The sequence below is a fragment of the Linepithema humile genome, chromosome 5 (genome assembly GCF_040581485.1).
Source record: "Linepithema humile isolate Giens D197 chromosome 5, Lhum_UNIL_v1.0, whole genome shotgun sequence".
NCBI classification, from domain to species: Eukaryota; Metazoa; Arthropoda; class Insecta; order Hymenoptera; family Formicidae; genus Linepithema; species Linepithema humile.
This window is the reverse complement of record NC_090132.1, coordinates 18,376,525-18,397,370: the sequence shown is the minus strand read 5'-3', so window position 1 is coordinate 18,397,370 and position 20,846 is coordinate 18,376,525. Positions and strand designations below refer to the sequence as shown.

General features: G+C 39.7%; 2 protein-coding genes across 6 annotated transcripts in view; one reads left to right on the top strand and one right to left on the bottom strand.

Moving 5' to 3' along the window:
- LOC105669318 (kynurenine/alpha-aminoadipate aminotransferase, mitochondrial-like) overlaps window positions 1-20,846 on the top strand; it is a 78,156-nt gene that overhangs the window by 7,795 nt on the left and 49,515 nt on the right. The gene's annotated exons all lie outside the window — the stretch shown is intronic.
- Window positions 1-20,846, bottom strand: part of LOC105669321 (retina and anterior neural fold homeobox protein 2-like) — a 43,153-nt gene that overhangs the window by 2,775 nt on the left and 19,532 nt on the right. For 2 of the 4 annotated variants that reach the window (XM_067354728.1, XM_067354729.1), the window contains exons 3-4: window positions 561-658; window positions 311-461 (exon numbers count right to left, since the gene is read on the bottom strand). In XM_067354728.1, coding sequence (XP_067210829.1) covers window positions 311-461; window positions 561-658 — 249 coding nt within the window. Of the gene's footprint in view, window positions 1-282; window positions 462-560; window positions 659-20,846 lie in introns of all 4 variants that reach the window. The other 2 variants (XM_067354727.1, XM_012362209.2) reach the window with 1 other exon arrangement.

The window sequence follows — 20,846 nt, the reverse complement described above, 5'->3', positions numbered from 1 at the left end:
GGTGTCGATTGTTTCTTAAAATATTTTTATATTGCGAAAATGTTATACATACTCGGATATCAAGAAATTTTGAATTCTTAAACTTCTAAATCAATTTTCTTTATAAATACACTAATTCTCACTTTATGATTGTATTTTACGTTTTAAAAGTCTCAGATGCATATATATGTTTTAAATTTGACGAGCACATTAATTCGTAAATCCAGACATTTTAGTTAGATGTTAGTTTGTTAAAATGTTAAAATTTAGAAAACTGGAATATATACTAAAAACGGTTGTTACCCGGAACAGGGTTAGTCACAGCGCCTACATTTGGCGGTGATGGCAATCGCCTGGGTGACGTTAGATAACTAGGATATCCCGTATGAGGCGCAGCGAGAAAACCAGGAAGCGCACTGAGCAATCCTGGCGGCGCTAGCCAAGGATCTCCTGGCAAACCTAGGGCTGGACCGGCGACGTTCCTGAAACGAAATATATATCTTCGCAATGTAGCTGTTATACATTCATTACGAAGATTTATACGCGATTTCAATTCCGTTAACATGAGTATTTAGACGAACCTCATATTAGCAGCATGGTGATATTCGCTTAAACCTAATCTCGCAGCCTCCATTTTCTCCTGTCTGCGCCACTTGGCTCGTCTATTCTGAAACCAGACCTGCAACATAATTCGTAACAACAATCATTATTCGATCGGAATAATATTGAAAAAGACTGAAACGATTATTTATATATAAATTACAAGTAATCTCCAATTTTTAATTTATAAGATATTCTGCGAACGTGTTAAATTGTACTGCCTGTTCTGCTTTTAATCGATAAATAATAATATTAGCCATGTTTAATATTTAGTGAACTTAATTTCGCAAATTCATTAAGAACGCTACGGCGTTTAGCCGTACGACGTAAATCGGGAACAATAGCGGCACAAACTCTCATTAGCCCTTGAGACGTGATAATAGTAACGTGTCACTACCGTATACTTGAGGAAAAGGGCACCCTCCTTTCTTCTCATTCTTCTCACCCTGTGCACTCTGATCTCCACAACAAACTCGAGATATCGCTTTTGACTTTGATAAAGTGTTCGATCTTCGTTATGCTATTAATATATATTTTCTTATTCTATTATAATCGTAGCTTTTTTCTTTTATGCTATTGTAATCGCACATTTTTTTTAATCCAGCAATTTTGAACGTTCCTTTTTATAAGAATTAATTTTTATTATACAACGTAATGCTATTAGCTAACTAAAAACAACGCAATAATCGTCCAATTAAATAAATAATAATACAATTAAAAAATTAATAAAATAGTTTAAAAGGTTTTTCCAGATTTAAACTTAATTAATTTAAAATTCATTTACTTTTTATAAACCAAAAAAATGTTTGTTGTTTTAATTGTAATTGTATGTACACATTTTTAATCATTACCGGAAGTTTCTTACAATTTTGATACCGAAAATATAATTGCGATTGACTCGATAGATTTCTTGAAGCAAACATCCGCGTCGTTGCACTCCCGAAGTTGACATTGGCAGTTCCGGTCGAGTTAGACGAGTTTTGCCCTACGAAAAGGCGGCACATTTGCCCCTCACGATAAGACCGGTCAACTGCGAAAATCTAACCGCGAGAAAGTAGCCGGAGTGCGCAAGACGGTAAGAGTCAGAGCAAAAGTGAGAAAAAGGGCGAGCAAGAAAGGAGAGATTCCGAGGGTTTGGTGGAAAATGGAGTTTCTTTGGCGGGATGCGATCATGCGGAGGGTGAGAAAAGTGGCTGCCAAGACTTTCTCTCTCTTTCTCACACTCTCTCTTTCTTTTCTACTTTCTCTTCCTCTCTTTTCTCCTCCTTGTCTTTCTCGATTTCTGCTTCCAAAAGGAGGGTTGCAGAAATATCTTTCTGGGCGGGTCTCCGAGGTCCACCCCTGAAAGCGGCGTTGGCTAAGAAAAGGGGGGAGGGCAAAAAGAGCGACTCGGTCGGCGAAAGATCGAAGGGTGAGACGGAGAAGTCCATTCCACCATCGGCATTAAGAGGGTAACGAGCCTGTGGGGCAAAATCGAAAGTGAGAGAGCGAGGCGACGTGGTGCTCCTCCGCAGTAGACTAAGGAGGAAAGAAACGACGGAGGGGCACCACCCGGCGGCTCACCGGGACGTTTCGGCCATGCTGATTTCTTTATTGCAGTATGGCTGCTGTTGGCAGCTCGCTTAAGTCTATTGCGTTAAGAGCCGATGCTATCGGTCTTGCCTTATGAATTATTCAGTTCCCGTCGAGACACAACGGGTGTAAGGCCCACCGGGTACCGTGATGAATTTATACGCGGCGGCGAGGCGAGCGAGAACAAGATCAAGATCGATCGACGATCGATGAATCTTGATTTTTTTTCGACAGGCTTAACACTTGTTTCGGATAAATAACGCTGAGCAATCGGTTCGAATTTCACAACGGTAGCTGACGAATGACTATGAGATAATCATTATTACAAATTATCACCTCGAGAAATAGGTATATTATTTAAGAATATTATCAATTATAATTTAGTGCTATCGTGTTCCACTTTCAAACGTATAAAAATTTTTGCAATAGTTCTTATTTATGTAAAGACGATGTAAAAATTTCTTCGCGCTTCCGAAATAATCGACAAGGAGAATCATTGTGTTCGGATAACAAGCGACTAGCAAATTGAATGTTACTGTTGGAAATGAGCAGCGGTGAATCATCAGAAAGGGAAAAGGAGAGCGCAGAGAGCGAGCAAGAGAGACAGAGGAGAATGCGGAAACGAAGTGAAACGAAGACGGGGTTAAACGTCGGAGGCATCACGGAGGTTTGGGGTTCAGGGGAGAAGGAGGGATGGATATCGGAGCATTCCCGGGCTCATCAGGACGATATTCCGCTCTCGAGGACGAGAAGCAATTTTCTTTCCTGGCTCCGTGGATGAGAAAAGGCTACGGACAAGATGCCACGCCGAAATGATGGGAAAATAAGCGAATTTCCCTTCGTATCTCTTATATATCCTTTTCCATCTCGTTCCAGCCTCCTTTTCCCTTCGCTTTCACCGTCTCTTTTTCCTGCTCTCTCTCTCCGTCTCTAGTGATCTTATATCTCACCGCGACGCTCCATCTTCGTCTCGTTCGCCGAGGAGCGACTCACGCTTGTTAGTGGTGAAAGAGCGCGCGCGCTCGTTCTCGCTCCTCTCGCGGAAATATAAAGAACAGGGCTAACGCGGCTTAATCTTTTTAGGTCGTAAATTTATTAGAGCAGGTACTTCCACCTTTTCCGCCCGCCTCCGCCGATGTTCTTATCTTCTCTCTCCGTCTCTCTTGTTCCTTTCGGTTTTCTGCCCTTTCTTCCTATCCGACCCGACCAGCCAACGACTCGCGACGATCCTCGGCAATGATATTGCGAAGGTAAACTCGCTTAGACGGTTTAAATGCAAGAAAATTGAAATAAAATGGAAGTAATTCCGAGATTAAAATTGGACGTCGTTCCGTTGTCGTTGAGAAGCGGCGACACTTTTTCGTGCTCCCTCTCCGCTCCCTTCTTAATGTGTTAGTCTTTGTGAGATTTTATCTGGCGCACTCTCGTCCGACAGACTTCGTGATATCGGAGTTTCATAATTTGCAAGACTCGGCTGGAAGGTCGGTGCGCGGATGAGAGGGCTAATTATCATTATCGCGTTAATGCGCAAGTAACGTAAAGGAATAACAGTCGGCGACTCTTTCGCATAGTTACTTCACGTAATTGGTAAAGAGTGTGACGGATAAATATCGCCCAATTAATTTTTTTTAAAGAAACCTCTCTAATATGTTCTAAATATTATAATAATGCGCGAGAAACTCTGTCATGCAATGTTGTAATATTGAAACAAAATGAAAAATAAGACTTTACAAGACCATTTGTCATACGTAGCGACGTGTTATTACAAAACAAATTTCTATTTGATGAATTATTTTCTAATTTTTTTGCATTTGTACATTTGCGTGTGTTTTTTTTTTTTTTTTTGTTACCATGTACTACTCTGTAGTCGGTCGTATAGTGAATATGATATTTATCATGCAGAAAATATGAATGTATGGATGATGTGTGTTTCCGGTGACTGTGCAATAACAGCTTTCGCTCTCTTTAGTAACATACGGTGATGACTATTCGACGAGCAAGAAGTATATCACGCCGAAAATCACTCTCAAACTCTATCGTACGAGCTTTTTTTCTTTTACACTGCACATACATGCGCACGCGTATGACCGTCTCTCATTTCGCTGTCTTTCTCTCTTCCTTTCTCTCTCTCTCTCTCTCTCTCTCTCTCCTTCTCTGATGGAACATTGTTCCGGGACGATGGTCGCTTTATACTCGACGGCGGCTCTCGCCGAATTCGGATTAGCGCCAGCAAAAAGGTATTCGAGGTGCTCACGCCACGTCGAATTCATTGTTGTCGATCGGAGTATTAACAGATTTTAGCTATTGTTCGTCGTGGTAGTGGCTTGTGAGGCTTTTAAAAGAGTCGCGCGGATGTGCTCGCGAAGGCGTCGTGATACATCGCGGTGGCATCGGTTTTCACAGTGATGATGGGAATTTTGTTGTATAGACGCCTTTTATAGAAATGTCTCTTAAATATTTTCGAGAGAATAAATTTTAACGAAGTTAAAAGTTCTATGAATTAGATGCTTTTATTATTGTTATAATTATGCAGTTTGTAATAAACAAAATATGATATTTAAGAAACAAGAAAATGTTACTGAAATATTTTTATATTAAACTTAAATGCGTGCGCGTGAACAAAAAACTATGCAGGGTGATTGATTGGATAATAAAACTTTTATTAATCAAAATTTTTTTATATTTTAAGAAAATAATTATTAATTTTATATACCGTAATTTTTAAAGTAATTATTTTACTCATACAAAAGTCACATAATGATCAACAAGTCACGTAATTATGCTTATTAATTTTACAGCTGCGCTAAATGTTGTTTTAGATACGAAAGTGGATTTTTGTATTAAATAAGATTTATTGAATTGCTTATTATTTTTTTTGATAAATGAAAATTATCGGAGTAGTTATCACGGTTATCTTTTGATAATTGTTTTTCGTATGCAACTTATTATCAGGCAAGGTCAATAAACTAATTTCAAGAAGTTACACAATATTTGTTACGGATTTTTAGTGACATACATATGTTTTGTCAATGTGAACGTACATAACATTAATTCATTATAAAAATTATTTACGATTTAGTGAAAGAGAAAGAGTAATAAATTCTCACATATACTATATGAAATTAAATAACTATATCTTAATTTGCAATGACTAAAGTTTTTTGAAGTTAGTTTAACAGTTGCCGTCGCTAAAAATTAAAAATAGGACTAAAACATTATAAATCAATTACTTTTGATAAAGATATTTTAAATGAAATAGTGAAAAAAATATAAGAATTTTTAATTGACGATTAATATTTATTCCACAAAGTCATTTCTATAAATCTTAGTTAAAATTAACTTAAATTTTATTAGTTCCGTGACCTTTTTCATATCAACGTAGAGAAGCAAACAGAATATCAATTAAATTTCAGTTAGTTATCGTTTGGAATGTTGCCAAATCAATCAGTTTCGATTATCTTCTATCTATATAAAGGTACTCCCGTTTCTTTACCCCTACAAGGGCGACATGCTGATAGCGATTCTACTGTTATATATATGGCATGATAGAGATACGCGCGCGTTCACCATCGGACGTAATCATCGATGTTAATCGGTCAGGCCGAAAACGGCTAACACAATGCTGTCACTAATCCCTGAACAAGGAAAAAGACAAAGGAGATTATTTTTCTTCCAGGTGTATTACAAGTTTATCAAAGCTTCAGTACACTATACGACGAGTGTGGATAGAAGGGAGAGTAGAAAAGGAAGAGGGGACACGTTTCGAATATAAGCCTAGATTCCGGTCCAGGGTACCGCGGTATGCATAGAGAAGGGAGATGTTTGGAGAGGGTTGGAGTCTATTATTCACCGCGCTTTTTATGCCCCCATCCCCCTCTCGCCGCCCCTCTCTCTTCTCGTACTATTCCCCCTTCTCTGCTTCAGCCCTGTCAAACTGTCGGCCAAATTCAATCCTACGCAGTCGTTCTCATTTTGTTCTTCTTAGCCGCTTATACGCGATTTCAGCTAATTAATGGCAACATCGTGCAACACGTGATTATTCAAGTCAATCTTGCACCGGTTTACACAAGTGTGTGAAACACAAACGTTTAAAAATATTGCGTTTTGAGCTTTTTTCAGCATATATAAAAAAATATATATATATATATATATATATTCCACTATTTAAATGTGTTTTGTAATTTATTACAATGCTACGATGCAAATTCTATATATATATATATATATATATTAGAATTTAAATATTGAATTTTGTTCGATATTGTAAGTGCATCTTTCTTTTAGATGTAATCAAAAGCTGCAATCTTACAATATCAAATATTCATTTCCGCGAATTCTAGAAGATTTCAGATATAAGTGAGCACCGCTGGCAGCGTTCTCCAATAAAGCCACCCCTGTCGTTGCGTGTAATCACCCTTAAACACTCCAACGCCCCGGTCTAACCCCGTCGTACTGCGATACAATACTAATGTGCTACAAATAACATCCCAAACACGAGGCGATTTCACTTTTACAATGCGACTAAACGGCTCCTCATAACGCCGTTCACAGATCCGCCACGGATCTTCTGTTTGTTATTGTCGAGTAGATTTTCGCATCGCATGATTTCGGTGGATGATCTTTAGATCGCGAGGAGAATGTAAGTTTTTATCACAAAGTCACAGGAATCTCATGTGCTCGTGAAGATTTCTTCATTGAGTACATTTTGTATTTGATAAATAACAGAGTACATTAAACAATAAAAATACCACACATTACCGCATATTTAAAATTCAAACAATCATTTAGTTGATAATTATAAAAAATATCATGTTTGCCAAATTTAAAAAATTATTTAATATTACAAGGGGAGTTTAAAACAATTCTAATGTAATCCAATATATTCTAATTAGAGAGATTACTATTATTATAAAAAATATATAAAATATTATAAAATTTTAATTATTTTTATCGTGCTCACAGACGAGATAAATCTATATTCTCGTGGTATTATATTCTTTTAACAAATTAATCTTAATAGACAGTGATAAAATCTTCAAGAAAAAATATAAACGTATTTTCTATTTTAAATTCAGATTTGCAATTCAATTTAAAATAATTGTACAAAGGTCCTGTTATATTTTAATATAAATTGCAGCCTGTCTCACATCTTGCAATTCTCAAAAAGTTTGTCACAATGCGTAATATGCGAACAACGTTCCTCGAGCAGCACGATCAGGAGGGTGGTGTGAATGAGAGGCCGCGCAGAAATTCGACAAATTAGCCGTATGGCCCGCGTATTTTGACACCGTGCCCACATTGTCTGGCACAGTCGTTGTGTTTTCTCGCTGTACGCTCTTGCGGCGGCGAAATCGGCTGCGAGTGAATGCATCCTTTGTGCAGGAAGCTATTTGCCAGACAATATGTTTGCGCCGAAACGAGGCTTTCAAACAGATCTCTCTTCGTACATATATACACGCGCTTTTGTCACTTGTGAGTAATTCGGGGGGCAAATTCTGTAAAGTCAATCGAAACGATGACTTTTCAAATTTTTTCATGTTCGGGATATTGCGAAACTGTATCGTTTTATAGTCTCTTTTTAACTGCGCTAAAATAAATCGCTTGTTCAATCAATCTCCGAATTCTAATCTAATATTACTGTTATAATATCCTATTTTCTATTTGTGCCGCGCTTCTCTTAGTATTTTCATATTATTACTAACAGTTACGCCATGAAATTATGAGCGATCTAGTAAGAGAAGGAACATTTAGTTAAGTTTTGGTTAACGTTAACAGAATGTCAGAGGAATTGGACTCGAAAGACGTCGAGAATTGGATCGCGGAGCGCGCGTATTTAATGCCATTAAATGGCGTCTGTGCACTCGAAATTAGGTTGCGTCGTGCATCCAGTAGCAACGCCATCGTTTCGTGTTTCATGGCTGTGCTCTACCGCATACAATTCCGTAACTGCACCGCAATTATGACTGCTCGTTTATAGAGACACTCATCTGCGTCTGATCAATACGCCACTCTCATTGTTGGTGGACCCGGACCACTTCCAGTCACATAAAATTATTATGAAACATTATGTGATGCATTGCAAACAACTAAGTGAACAGTTAAACGGAACGAAATAACGAAATTACTACTAATCGTACAACGTGCAGACTACGTACTGTTTATTTTTTATCGTCTGTTCTCTGGATATAATAGGCACCAATTACCGCAGCGAGGACAAATCACAAATGTCATTTCGTCAATTAGTCTTATTAGTCGGTCCTATTTTCGGTATTTATTTTTATCGTTTTCTTCCCCTTCTTGTTGTAATGATACTTTTTTACTTTTCTTATTTTCTTATAATTCATACAGTAAACACGCTTTGCTGTATTGCCTGTTAATTTCTTCGTTTCTGTTTTCGTTTAATTTATTTATTTCTCCTTGACGCTTAACACTTTTTTTGTAGATGCTGTTTTGTACTATTGCATTTTAGAACACGCGTGCTGAGCTGCTTTAATTGCCGTTGCTGACTTCTTTTAGTTCGAAGAAAACGCGAGAATAGCGAGTTTGCGAAAAAGTGGAGAGAAAGAAAAAAGTTTGAACGGTGGAAAAAAAGCGAACGGGATACAAAAGAAACATGCTCGCGACCGTAAGTGTGCGCTGGCGTTGCACGTGAAAATCCGTCGCCGATGTAATAACTCTAATAACTCGTAATAAAGCCCGGGTGGAGTCGTATTAGCGTCAGGAGCACGCGTGGGCGCACAAAGGGCGGCCGCCCTCGACAAACACTGTGACTTTTGATGATTATTAACTTCATGGGCCAGCCACGGTAGACCGGGAGATGGGTATGCAGAGGAGGAAAGGACAGGAACCGGGGGAGAACGGAGAGGGGTGGAGAAGGACAGGGATGGGGAGGAGGCGAAGGGTGTAGGCTGTAGACAGTAATCTGTTGCCCCGGAGGCTTTCTGGTTCTGGTTGAAGCCTCCCCTCTTTCTCTCTCCGGCCCTTCCTTTCCACCTCGCGTGCCCGCCCTTCGTGGCTCTTCGCTCGTACTTCTGCCCCTACCTCCGCCCGACGCCTGGGAACCAAATTAATAGTTGGTTCTGCCTGGATATATCTCGAATTCGGTGTATTCCCCGGCGAGAGTGACCCCGAGCTTCCCTTCCTTCCTTCTCTCCACACGTATGTACGTCGCGCGTGGGTTCTGCTTATGTGTGTATGTGTGTGTGTGTTTGTCGGTCTCTTCTCTGGCTGCGTTTGACATCGGTTACTCGTTAAAGGGCCGCGAGATGTCTCGATAAAGCGGGGGCTCTTTCGTAGTCGAATGGCTTTAATCAAACGGGATTTGGAAATTGATAATTGGCATGATCTCTCTCTGTCAGAGGATCGTTCGAGAGAACTTTTAACGGGCTCGAGCACTCTGGGGGGTGCGTTTTCAAGATACAATTTCGCGCCTTGCTGTGGGATTACATGGGTCAAATTAAATTTACTTCGTCGTTTTCTGATAATAACACAGATTATTCACGTGATAGATTTTTATTGGTCGCAATTAAATTACCTGCAATTAATCACAATGATCAATTATGATATATTATCATTACAATTAGAGAAAAGAGATTGTTTCAGCAGTTTTTTATTTTAATAACTTCAAAGATAATAACATTTTTATCTTTTGTTTGTTCTCCATCAAATTAAGTAACAATAGAAACATTAAATTATCCGCACAATCTTTGTTTTTGTTATAAAGAAAACGTAAAAAACAACGGAACAATACACGTATCGGAGGAATAATTTAGGATAGTCCGTTTATCCGTCGAACAAATCGTCTCGTCGTATCGCAATATTCTCGCGTGAATTCGGTGCGCGGCAGTTTAGCATTACTAATCCTACGGTCGCGCTATTACAAGTTGTGCACGCGTGCATCGGCGCGGCGAGAGGATACCTGCGATCCTCCACGACTCGAAATCTCAGACTTCTGAAACGGATATATTTTCACGGAGTGATATTCATCCCCGCTGGTGGAGGCTTGGCCCGGGCTGCCTTTGTAAGGGATCCCACCACGGTTGCATTCTGCATCTACGCGCATGCAGCGGCGAGAAATCCGATCTTAGAGCACCGTGGAAAAAAAGAGAGACGAGCCAATAAGGTCCCGGAAGGCTGGGGGAGGGTGGAAAGAGGAGAGCGCTGCCGGCTCTGAAGGTACCCGTGGAACTGAATACGTTTGTACCTGGACCCGCGACAATAGCCGCCGTAATTCGATTACAAGGACCGCCAGCTAATTGTTAATTGCCGGCCTTAGGACCAAGGAAACGCCGACAGCGGCTTTATAATGTTATATGCGATATTAAAACGAGTAGGCACGTACCGAATGTACCGTGTGTCCTACATGGAAGCTTCTCTGGTCGCCGCCCGTGACACAGAAAGAGGCGGCGAGTAGTCAAGAAAGCCCGTCCGTGGGAAATCTTCCTCACCTGTTTTCTCGTTTTATTAATTCCTAATTAATATAATCTGTATTTTAGTATTGCGTTTATTTTTACGCCAGTAAAATTAAAATAATGAATTATTCTCTTTGTTCGGTTTATTTTTTTCAAATTATTTTTAAAAAACTGAAATTTTTCTCTTATTTCTCTTCAAGTAATGTAGAGTTAACTACGCGCGAAGTATAAAGTGAATTTTATGTGCTTGTAAGATGCAAATTTTTACATGTTCTCAGATTATGCTATTTTCCACTACATATGTTTATCAGACATATTAAATTGAGAATTAATATAAATTATAAAAATGATTAGAAAAATCGATTGTGTCGTGGTGCTCTGAGAACGTCCTAAAATCAACAATATGTCAACTTTTGGAAAAATGTCGTCGATTCGATCGTTGTTTTAATCACTTTAGTCATTTACGCGAACAAATGGTACAGAAACCAAACGTGCTTTTCTCTTCAGACACTTTTCGTACTTGTCGATGATAGCTATGGCGCGTGTACCCTTAGTGTTTAACAGCTAATCTGCCAAATGAAGTGTTTTTGTGTTTGAGCACAACACTTCGTCTCAATAGAGGAGCAAAACCGCCCTCGGGAAAAGGGTTGCTCCGACATGATTGATGCTCGAGGGGGCAGGACGAGGGTCTCCCAACCCTTTTTAGTCAAGCGCTAAACGGAGTGCTTAATTGAGCCACAGACCTCAGAACCTTGGACAGCTAATCTCCTGAAGACATTTACGGGAACGGGTAGATTCCGTCTACCATGCCACCGACTAACGTTCACTCTTATTTGCTATGAACGTTTTAAGTTTTTTGTCCGGTGATCGAGAGTTGAAACATCGAAACATTATTTGACTTTGCTGTCGCCAAACACTTGCTTTCAATCGCACGATGTTAACGAACCGATATTTCTTTCACAAATTTATTTCTAAGAAAATTAATCCGGCACAGTTTTAGTCCTACGTTGCTTTTATGTCATTTTTTAAATATTTTTTATTTATTTTGCTCGGTTTAAGAACAATATTTTTTTATATATGTTCACATTACTTTATTACTATTATTTCGCTCGATAATAAAAGATGCTAATTTTGTTTAACACGATACTGATTTCATTTTAATCGAAGAATTCTGTAATTTTCCTTCTCAATTAATTTAATCGAATAATGTTTGACGTTTCATAAAAATCAATTGAGAGTCGTTTCTCAAGATATACTCTTTTGCGAGTTATGGTAAAAAGGCTAGCGATTTTCAATCTCAGACTCCATATTACTTGTTATTTAATTTCGGCTGTGTTCCCAGATAGATTTTTCATCACAAGCTTTCTCCTCGTTCGAAACCGCCCTTCGCGTTAGGCCGCAACGAATTGGTGTGTGCTCGCGTGCATGTGCGCGTGTGTATGCGAGGAACGAAAGGACGAACACTGGCCCGTAATGGAGTTTCCAAATATTCGGGGAGCCCTCGCTCAATTTCGAACAATTTGCATTTAGGGTGAAGTGCAATTAATAGAAGCGGGGTGTTGTCCCGCGCCATTCCACGCCTATTAACACTATATTCCGCGGGAGTTTAGCATATCGAGGGTGCAATATTGAGTTACGCGACAGTAATTATAATACTCGTTAGACAGCGCTGCGAGAGAGACGCTTCGTCCTCCCTGCGTGCCCTCGCGGTCTGCAGGATCGAAAGACGTGTTTCTTCCTCGACTTTAAGACTTCCTGACAGTCTGTTGCTAAGGAACGTAACGAAAGTCTAAAACGATATTGTATGTTGGTTATATTGAAAGCGATTTTGTTTAAACGACTTAATATCTCTGAGATACAAACGTTGTAATAATGTTGTGTCCACTTATTCTCAAATGTTTTTAAAATCTAATGAGACGGATGAATTTTCGGTATGATTTAACATAAATATTTATCAGTTATGGTTTTATCATATATATTTCATCACTTTACTGAATATTAATTTATCATTTTATTAACTATTAATTTAAATCTTGATTTAAGATATTTATATTTGATAAAAGTACAATATATTGCTGGCGCGATCTGATAACAAATTGACGTAAAAACGTCTCAAACAATTTGCACTACGGATCTGCGCAATTTCTGAATTCTCGCAATTTCGCTCCACCCGCTTCGGAAGCCAGTCGCGTCGTGCCGTCTGATTTATTCTCACGCGTTTGTCACGGTGACTCGATTACGCGATCGCTCGCGCGCAACATTTTCATCGTGACGCTTCTCGCCTCCCCTGCTTCCTCTCCTTTCTTCTTCGAGTTCTGTCCGAAGGAACGTGCCCTCCCCTTTATTTTTTTCTCGTGCGGCCGCCCTTCGTCGCGCGCGGAGCAGGTGTCGCCGCTCCCACGATCTTCGCTGTTTTCCGCCGGGCTATTTTCCCCTCTCGCGGGCTTTTCGCGCCTAGCGCCGGGCCATTATCTTATTTTCCGCCTGGAAACATCGCACCCACAAGAAAAACGATCCGAGTAAAAGGGCGAGCGAGGAGGAGGAGGTGGAGGAAGCGACGGAAGGGCGGCTATCGGGCCCAGGAGATCGGGGAAGTGTTCTCGCGTAATAACATTTGTATCCGCGAGCACCGTTTTTCTCTGATATCGAGCCAAGCGTTTTATCCCGACTATACGCGTGAGCCTTCTTGATCCATCGTTTCCGAATCCCCCCCTGTTGAAATTAGAAAGTGCGTTATTGGTGCCATTATCGTCGGGCAAATTTTTCATCTGCGAACAATAAGGAATGCTAAAACGAGACATGATGGAAAATCACATTATTTATTCGTTGATATTAGTGACGAGTATAAGATTTTAGGATTTTAGAAAAACGGCGATCTGTGATTTTCTCATTTTCTTATCTTGTATTGAATGGCAGAATTTAAATTAATCGTTTTTTGGCGAATCATTGTATTGTAATTTTTAAAATGTTCGTAATGAGAAATTTTTTTGAGCGATAGCTGTTTTACAGTCTCTTTGAATAAATATTTTTTTACAATTCATATTAACTTTCCCTCTCTCTCTTTCTCTCTCTCTCTCTCTCTTTTTCTCTCTCTCTCTCTCTCTGTTTGCATTGAGAGCCGCTGAAAGCATTTAGAAAATCGTGATTGATTGGAAATTGATTGATTTACATTAAATCACTCTTAACAGCTTTGTCTGCGCGCATTTCATATGCACGTTGTATCGAGAAAGGCACAATGTTTATTCAGTTAGTATGATATATTTGGAGATTATTGACCGCTATTTGGTTGAGTTTACGCGAACATTAGTTTGATTTATGTGTACGGCCGGCAACAGATTCAGGTGCCATTAGTCGACCGTGACCTCGTGCGAGAATTCTCACCGCGTGGCGTGTAGTAAACAGGTTCACGGTGCCCACGTATGGATATTAATATCGTGGCAAAGCTCACCGGTCTCGGTTGGTTGACTGCGAGGGGTACGTGAGAATCGTGTCCCGATAAACCATAGGGGATTACTTAATCCGCCTATGAGGACCCACAGGGCCTTTGCAAAATTGACGGCAATTTATTTCAAGAAAATCCATAACGCGTACAATATGCATACTCAAGGAAGGGAACGAATGCGACTCGATCAATTGACATAGTAATATATATAAAGAATATACCGTGTTGAAATATGTCAAGGTAAATGGATAAAATGAAGTGAAATAAGTAAAAATATGTCCCAATGTGCTTCTTCGATTTCTTCGCGTATAAATAAAAATGGGTCGAATAAAAAATAAAGAAAAACATTTTTTGCGAGCTCTCTCCCTAATATTTAGTGAATAGTATTGCGCACGGTGACCACCGCATTTGATTTGCTGCACACAATCTTTTTCAGCACCAGCGTGTGTGTTGTTAACGTCATCGGAGCCGATAAATTCGCCATGCGGAAAAAGCGCGAGCAAATACAAATTATTACTCGGTTTTGCGAGCGCGGAGCGACAAAAAGTTTTAATTTTCATGAGGTGACATTTAACGTGAAAAAAATAAATAAATGAGCGATCCGCCCGTCAATTTTTTAATTCCCTTCCACCCCCACGTTCGCGGCACGTTGCATGCGCAATTGCGCTCGCTGCGTCACGTCGCGTCGCGCAGAGAAATTCGCGGCAGTAGCCATGGTTACGCCCGTTCGCCGACGGGTTGGGCGGAGGCGGCGTGCGTGACTAATTTGACACCCCGTAGATATAGGCGCGACCCAGACAGTCACCTGCGATTCGTGCCGGGCTCGTGTCAGCGCTAACGATCACGATTCGGCCCCTAATAATCCCGAATTAAACGCTCCGATAAGCGTTTTCGCTATCGACCGAGGAAAAGGATGCCGTCGAATCCGCTACACCGACCTCGGTAGCCGTGTGAACAATCAGTTGCACCGTAACCCTTTAAATATTATTATAGCGAATACTGATCAATTAACTTTGTGCACAAAGTATTTGAAAAATGAGTTTTAAACATTTAAATGCTAAAGTATTCTTGCCGAAGGCAAGAGAACATTTTGTTCTTGAAATACGTACGTCAATTACGTCAATACACTTGAGACATTGTTCACGTTTATTAGATAATTAATGCAGGATTATGTTTTTCGGATGAACATGACGTTCTCTGCATTAAGACGTTAAGAGAATATAAATTTACTTTAATAAAAAGATCAATTTTGTTGTATTTTGCAAAATATAATAGAAATTGTACTTATTGTATTGTCAATCTGTATGCATTAAAAATGCATATTTCTAGATACGTATCTCCGTTAAATACTGCAGTATTAAATAATTTATTTGCCGAGCATTTAGCGCAGACATGCGAATGCATGCGTCTTCGGGCGAGGTTTCCATGCCGACGTGCCGGTAAATAATGTTAAACAGTGCCGCGTGAAAGGGTGTATTCCATCTGCATCGCTTTATACGCTGGCATTGCCTCACTGCGGTATCATTTTTCTGTCGCGGGAACCCCTCGTGGCGTTGTAACCCGTATAAGGAGCTGATCACCGCTCTTGAGAAATGTGAAGAATGCTATGCGAATGACACAAACTTAATCTTGTAAAAAGAAAAATTTTAAAAGAGGATAAAAAGAAAATTTGCAAGATTCTATAATGTAAATGAATAATTCTAATCGGAAAGACGGAATGTAGAATGAATCGATTATAGGACATTTCTTTGAAATATATATATAACTTGTTATATTTAATCTCTTTCTTAATAAGTTTTATCGTATTAAATTTCAGTACAATTGGAATTTCACATATTAATCTTTCGGTCGAAAAAGTTTTTTTCAGTAATACGATAAACGATAGTTTCGATAAACGATCATGCGAAACCACCGATGTAGGCTTAATCGGCAACATCGGAGAAAGATATTGGTAATATTTGGGCAACGTGCATTGATAAAATACATAGCGCACGGCCGACACGGTCCGAATTTCCTTCCGGATAACGCAGAAAGATATGGAAGATCGCTTTTTTAATTGCGCTTTTGAAAGCTTTTAGAAGGCTATCGCAATCCCGATATCAGCTTCGATCTCTCCTCGCCCGGCATCGCCATAGTTTCGCCGTCCCGCCGAATCGTTTTAAATTCTTCCGCGCCGTTGTGTGGGGCCATCGAAAAAAATTGTAATCGAATTGGAGTATTTTTCCAATTGGCAATCGTCGAGCGGCCGGACATGGAACGATGGGCATCCGACCGCGTTCTCTCTCGCTCAGCCTCTCGCTTTATTCACCTCCTCCTCCTCCTCCTCCACCTCGTTCAGTACCGAATTAGTTGGCCTACCGCGAAAAATCAATCTCTCCGTTTTTTTCCGCCTGCCCGGTAGATTCGTCGACACACCACCGTCGATTCCACAGTCCGCAGTCAAAGCGAAAATTTACGGACGCTGTCGACTCATTCGTACGACATATCGTCGCATTGGCTTCCACAAAATATTTTATAAGATTAATGTGAATTTTAGTAGAATATTTTTCGATAAATGATATCACCTTGCCCAAAAATTTTGTTTTTACAATTTTCAAATTTTCATTATTAATTTATTTGATGCAAAATTAAATATATTTTTTAGCTTTCTGCTCCTTAAGATGCAATAAAAGAAGATTTAAAAAAAAAGTTGAAATGTAAAAATAATGTTCTTTATTAGTGAAACTTGTTATATCGACGGCAAGTCGCAAAATCCTTCTTTCAAGTCGCCAAGTTGCCGTTGGGGACTGTAAAGCGGATATCGTATTTATCAAAACGCATACAGAACGCAAATTATCTGTCGAAATAAAGTCGACACCGGCACGCGAAGTAATCATTCGCCGGTGAGAGTTGGTGCTGCCAAAGTGCATACGACTCCATGCAATGAGGATAGAGTTTTATTTTCATTGGAAATACGTCGTAATGGATAAACAGAAAAATTGGCCGAGTTGGGTTTTCACGGCATTGTGACTCTTGTGTCGCCTTGGAAAGAAAAAATATTTTATTCACATATAATTCTTATTTAAAATTATATTTGATAATGCAACTTTAATTCACTACATATTAATTATAAGTTTGTAAGACGATTTAATGGGTTTCGTTGTGGTCAAGGTCTTAATGACCTTAAAATGTGTGTGTGTGTGTGTGTGTGTGTGTGTCTAGTATGACGTAGTGTTACGTGACAAACTTTTAAAAGGTTTGCAGGTGCGTTTCCTGCCGGGGTTAATTCCGGTAAGTGTTTCTACCGAAACACACGCTCCGGCTGGTATCGATTTCGGCCAAGTCGCCCGGCAAATCGTCGAATTAGTCGGTCTATCGTTTATTTTTTTCGACGTGGCTTTCTCGCGATCGCGTGACAAGCGAGTAATGCGCGCGCGTTCGCCCTCCGACAATGGGTCTATAATAATATAATAGATCGCCGGCTTTTTGGCACACGAAAACCGATAAAAAGCGAGACTCGAAACGGAAATGACTTTTAGTGCAATGTAAAAATTAGATTATCATCGAACGAAGTGTGCGTCGGGTATATCAGGTATTAAAAGATGATTGTCCATCCCAACATGTCATTATGAATGTGTCAATAGAGAAGAAAATACGTGAAATACTGAATATATTATTTAGGTTTCTTTATTTTTTTCCATTTACTTAGTGTAATAACAGTTTCAAAAAATAACGTCACGTTTGAATCAATAAGTCAAAAGGTTGGTGGTCAATTTGCACAAATCTGCATTATTATTTTATTTCGTTCTAGATATTTGACGTATATCATAGAGCAGTTGTCGAGAATATCGTGGATGACGGTCGGATTTTGTTCCGCAAAACTTACGTAATTTCTTTGCGGGAAATGTTCCATGATAAACGATCTCATGATGTACAGCATAGAGAGCGCGGGGATTCCCGAATAAAAATTTTATTGCTAGGATATACAGGTGGAAAAGAAATAGGAATGTCCATGAAGCTACAGAGACATAGGATTTGCCGAGGCCGAGGTCGGGCATCGGCAGTCGAAGAATCGAAGCTACAAAACGGTTAGTAATTTACGAGCGAGCTCGCTCGTAAATCTAACCGAGTGAAGTTGCATTACCCAATTCCATTTATCTCTTTGAAAAGATGCGGCTTCCCGTATGATTCCCGAGCTTTTATTCCCTTTTACATTTTCTGCAATCTATTTTTCGATTTAGTACGCAAACAAACATTACGCGCGATTTAAAGCTAAACCATTTGGCCATTAATTGATTCGGGCGAAATATTTTTGTCACAACGTATAAAATAATGTACTTTTAACGAATAACAAACAGTAGGTGTTTAAAACCGTGCGTGTTACATTCTTTTAAAATCGCCGTTCTTGTTCCACCACGCCAAATTGAAATAAAAGCAGATCCCATTTTGAAAAATGTTTGATAACAGTCGCAGCAAAAACATATAACAATAATTGTTATTAAAGTTTGATTATGAGCACATGTATTACAAACAAATAAACAAGTTAGAATCGATTGCGCGAATGCAGAATAGCACTGATGCAAGTTAACTAATTTTTTTTCTGACTATAATAATACACAACAATCTAAAAAAATCTAGATTGTCGGTGCAATCCAACTTCAAAGCTTATTTTCTAAACTTTTAAACGAGCTATAATTTACAACAGAATTCTAATTATAATTTTACGTGTTATGTAATGTAATACATATTTCGAAAATCACAAATTGTGTACATGTAAGATGCATATAAATGATCTTGATGTACCTATTCTTCATTCTCTATTATTATATAAAATATAATCGAGATAAAAAGGTTTTTATCTCGAATTCTGTCGCGTATTATACATCGTTTGAAGTTTAATAATGCGGCGCGTAAAGCAATTGTGCGTATCCCATAAGCGACGATAATCGTCTCGATCGTGAAAGCGTTAACTTACGCGCGACGAGTTCGCGCACATGTATGCGCCGGGAAAAGCTGGAAAACGCGCGGCGCTTTTCCGATGACAATCAGACCGCAGCGACCGCCGACGGAATCCCGTCCGCGTTCCGCCACGCCCAATAAAAGCCCTCTTTCCCCTCCTGCCCTTGTGTTCTACCCCTGCCCATCCGTCCCTTCGAAACCATCTCGTCGAGCGGCCTAATAAATCCGACAGACGGGATTGGCGTGCGCTATCAATTAAAAATGATGAAACCGAACGGCGCGGCGCGCGGCTCGCCGCGAGCAAGCGAGCGGGCGAATAAACCCACTCGCTGCATCGCGAGCCAAGCTGATTCCACAACCGCCTTGTCCGCTCTGGTAATAAGCTTAAGCGATTAGGTATACCTCGGTGAGCGGCTCGAGACGGTACGGTGCCACGGTTAGCGAGAGACGGGTGGGAGGAGGGGTGAAAATAAACGAGAACAAGTCGCGCGGACCACTCGTTCGAAATAAAAAAAGAGAAAGAAAAAAAATAGGGTAAAGTGTTTCGCGCGGGAGAAAGAAATGACGGCGACGAAGACGGAAAACGGAAGACGGAGAGAGCACGTCGGCAGCCTGGCGGGTTTTAAACGCAATTTAAATTTTTAATTGCGAGTTCGCTGCCGGGGAACGACGCCTCTGCCGTCCACGTCGTCGCGACGCCTCGTCCGCGCCGCACGTCCGTACTTTATTCCAGAGCACGAACTACCATATTCGCTTAAAAAATTCTTTCCAAATTTCCTTGACGCTGACTAGGCGAATACATTCTCAAAGTTTGTAGTCTATATAGCAAAGCAAGCGAAAAACATTGTTCTTCTGAAGTTTCCTAAAGTTTTCTTTGTGTAAAATTAAATCATTCATACGCAAAGTGCACCACTCAGTATGATTATTATGTTATATAGTCTTTATTTAAGAAGATCACAGATTCTTCAGTTGAATATTGAATATTTCCGGAGTAAAATGCTATTATTACGATAATTGTAATTAATTTTACTATCTTTAGAATCGAAAAATATCGTTACATTATCAACGAAATTATTTCATTATTAACTTTGTTTTTTTTTTCTTAATAACGCATATTATACGCTTTCTCATTTCTTTGGATATACCTTATTATTAGAAAAGTCTTTTTCAAATAATATATAAGGCTTTATTCATCAGAACGGATCAAATTTACTTATCAATTTCCTCTCTTGATCTCATAAGTAATTACGTCCTATTACTTGCATTTTAGAAGAAAAGTAGCTTAGAAAATCATTTTCTTATAATATACCTTCACAAAACCGTTAGTCATCTGCTTAGCTTTTTTTGTAATTAGCTTATACTTCTAAATACTTATCTATCATTAACTTGAAGCAGCGAGAAAAGGAGTAAATTATACAGCAACTTTATTACTAACGATGTGCTTATCTTGCGATATAAACTACTTGTTAATTCCGACGCGATGAAAGTTTCAGCTTTCTAATAGACAAACGATTCGTGCTTCGCCTGGTTCTAAATCTTCGCTTACTTTTTTAAGATCCGTATAATCCACTTAAGGCGCGAAGGTAATTCCTACGTTTCTCGCATTGCGTGTTTAATGGCAACCCTAACGAGCCGAATGCCCACGACACTACGAATTAGTATGATCACCTCGATAAAGCCCTAATTGCAATCGACGCGTAATCTTGACTATCGCCGGCAGGCGAGAACCCTTCGCGGCAATGGAAACTTAAGGCGAGCGTCCGAGTAAAAATCAATTCTGCGTTCGAGACGGTGGAAAAAAAAGCAGGTGCTCGTAAAGTCGCCGGTTGGGTTATTATCTCAACCGTGTTGCCGAGAGCCCCGCCCAATAGCGTAACAAAGTGGCGGTGGTGATGAGGCCAGGA